This window comes from Saprolegnia parasitica (assembly GCF_000151545.1).
Source record: "Saprolegnia parasitica CBS 223.65 unplaced genomic scaffold supercont2.776, whole genome shotgun sequence".
In the NCBI taxonomy this organism is placed as follows: Eukaryota; Oomycota; class Saprolegniomycetes; order Saprolegniales; family Saprolegniaceae; genus Saprolegnia; species Saprolegnia parasitica.
Window position 1 is genome coordinate 1 of NW_012157170.1, and position 2,679 is coordinate 2,679.

General features: G+C 58.6%; 2 protein-coding genes across 2 annotated transcripts; both read left to right on the forward strand.

The window, feature by feature from the left end:
• Positions 1-28: 28 nt before the first annotated feature.
• SPRG_17789 (hypothetical protein) lies at positions 29-1,990 on the forward strand (the record flags this gene model as incomplete). Its single annotated transcript, XM_012357186.1, has 7 exons — positions 29-131; positions 187-338; positions 390-544; positions 595-754; positions 806-1,107; positions 1,157-1,426; positions 1,481-1,990. Exons 1-7 carry the CDS (start codon positions 88-90, stop codon positions 1,988-1,990), a joined length of 1,593 nt encoding a protein of 530 aa, XP_012212576.1. The 5' UTR covers positions 29-87.
• Positions 1,991-2,134: 144 nt separating this feature from the next.
• Positions 2,135-2,415, forward strand: SPRG_17790 (hypothetical protein; the record flags this gene model as incomplete). The annotated part of the gene is made up of 2 exons (XM_012357187.1): positions 2,135-2,255; positions 2,299-2,415. Coding segments are annotated over 2 exons (238 nt in total), but the record flags the coding sequence as incomplete, so codon positions are not given.
• Between the last annotated feature and the right edge of the window lie 264 nt (positions 2,416-2,679).

Consider the following 2,679-nt stretch of genomic DNA (forward strand, 5'->3'; position numbering starts at 1 on the left):
CGCGTCCTACCGCGCCGCAACACACAAGTCGGGTCCATCGGGCACGTTTACATTTACCTCTTGACGGCGCTCACCAAGCACCAGCACATGGACGAAGCATACCAGCTACTGACCGTTCGCGTCGGCCGAGCGTATCAAGCCGCGCGCCGACCACATTAGCGTCGTCTTGCACTGCCTCGGGCGTAGCGACGAGGCCAGCGGCGCCGACATGGTTCCATCCTTCCTCCGACTCACGCTCGAGCTGTTGAGTCGCCTCAAGCTCGAGACGAGCCCGCGCTTTTGGCTCCAGAGCATCACGTCGGCGACTAGCATTGACAACATGTCGCTCGCTCTCCAAGGTATAACTTTTTGCGATTTTTCGCATTTTGAAACGGGTCGTGCAATACTAGTCTACGATGCAATGCGGGCCAAGTGCATCAAGCCTCGACCTGACGCCGCCCACGTGCTGCTCGAGTACCTGCACCCGCGGAATGGCGCGACCGACGCGAGCTCGTCCTTTGTCCGCATTTACAAGGACGTCGTCGAGGCGCGTGCCACGTCACCGGTGCGGCTTTTCTCAAATGTCAACCGATCGAGTCGAGAGCTCTGTCTTAGGCCATTTTCCTCTTGGCGCTGGACGCCGCGGCGTACATGCAGGATGCGGCGCTCGTCAAGACGATCCTACATGACGTGGACGCTGCGGACGTTGCAATGGGCCACGGGCTCCTCAACGCTGCGCTGCGTGCCCTTGCGTCAACAAACAACGACGGCACCCGTGCGACGAGCCAGAAATTATGCGCATGGAAAGACTGATGCCCCGCCGTAGACGCCCAAGTAGCCACCGAGTTGACAGCCCGCATGATTGCAGCGGAAATCAAACCGACGCACGCGACGCTATCTGCCATCGTCCGCCTCCACGCCCACTCGCTTAACGACCTGCACACGCCGCTGACGGCGTTGGCGCCGGCGTTTTCCATGCCGACGCACCCGACCGTGACCGACCCTGCGTCACACGTCGCGTGCCTCGGTCTTGTCCATTGGATTCGATACGAAAACGGAGGTCGCGCCGCCTCGGACGTACTGACGGCGCTGCTAGCGTCGCCAACCTGGCACGTGGATGCCGTCGTGGTACGACGGATTGTCTCTAAATACGCCAGGTGGCTAATCGAAGGAGTAGCGAGACCGGGTCGTCCACGCCTTGGTGCTGGCCCACGAGTTTGAACTGGCCGCGCACTGGATGCTCACTGACGCGCCGCTGCGCCATGACGTGTACGCGTCGTGGTTCTCGACCGCATTTTCGGCGAACGCGCCGCTGACGTCGGCCGTCGACGTGTTCAAGGCATGGCAGGCGACGGGGTCGGTCACGCTCCATGACTTTGGCGACGTCATCTACTACCTCTGCCAGCGCCAGGACCTCACCAGCGCCCTCGACGTCTTTGAGCTTCTCGTACATCCGACTCCTGGGATGGATACGCATACTTGATACTTGATACGTGTGTAGCACGAGCCACCAACCGAGAAGATCTGCGTGGCACTGATGAAAGCTCTGCACTCGGAGCAGACACGGGCGTCGATCGACAGCAGCTTCAAGGACTTCTTTCGGCTCGCGGTTGCCCGGGGCGATGCGAAGGCACCCGCGTTCCACTCGGCGCTCAACCTCGCCGTGACCTCGGCGGACGAAGGCTTTGTGCGTGAGATCCTTGAGGCGATGGTGCTCTCGTACACCGTCGACGACACGCCAACGTGGCGCTTGGACCAAGCCGCGTACAACAAGGCGCTGTACGCTTGCGCGACACACCCGAACCTTCACGCGCTCGGACTGCGCGTCTTTGAGCACATGCACCAGTGCGTCGATGCCACGTCGTTTTCTAGACCAATGGACAATCTCTCTCTCTTGTTTAGACACCGGGTCGAGATCAACGAACTGACCATGATGGCATGTGCCAAAATGGCCAAGTCGTTCCCCGCGTCCTCGGCCACGTTGAAGCTCCTCGCGGATTTCAAAGAGTAGCGTGGAGCGCGCCGATCGAACGTGATTGTCTGATATTTTTGGTTCTGTAGACTCAACCAGTGGCCAACCATTGAGGTGTACACGGTGATTTTGGGGATTTTGGCCCAACACCGTCAGTGGGCCGACTGCGACGCGCTATTTTCAATGCTGCAAGAACAGGGCGTGCCATTGGACCTCAAGGCTGCGACGCTCTTTGGGTGCGTCCTGGCGCAACAGTGCCGCACGGACGAGCTCCTCAAGCTCATTGCCCACATGCAAGAAAATGGTAGTCGTATATTTTTCTTTTTGATTTTACGGCATTTTGGTAGGGATCGAACCGGACGCGTTGTTTCTGCGCGACATTCTCGCACGGCTCTACCGCCACTACGACGTGGACAAGTGCCTCGATTTTTGCAAGCACGTGCTCTCGGTCGCGCGCTGCCAAGGTGCTCGATGAACTGTTTCTTTGGTGGACTCACAATGGTCTAGTCTACTATCACTCGATGATCGAGCTGGCGCTGCGTCACGGTATCTATCGATTGCTATACATGGAGATGAATGCTATGTCTACTAGGTCTCTTGGACCGAGCGCTCAACCTCGTCATTCAAATGGAGTGCGACGGCTTCACGATCCACGCCCACGTGGTGTTGGACATTATCCATCGCGTCACGACCATGCAAGAACTGGAAAAACTCATTTCGGTCTTTGC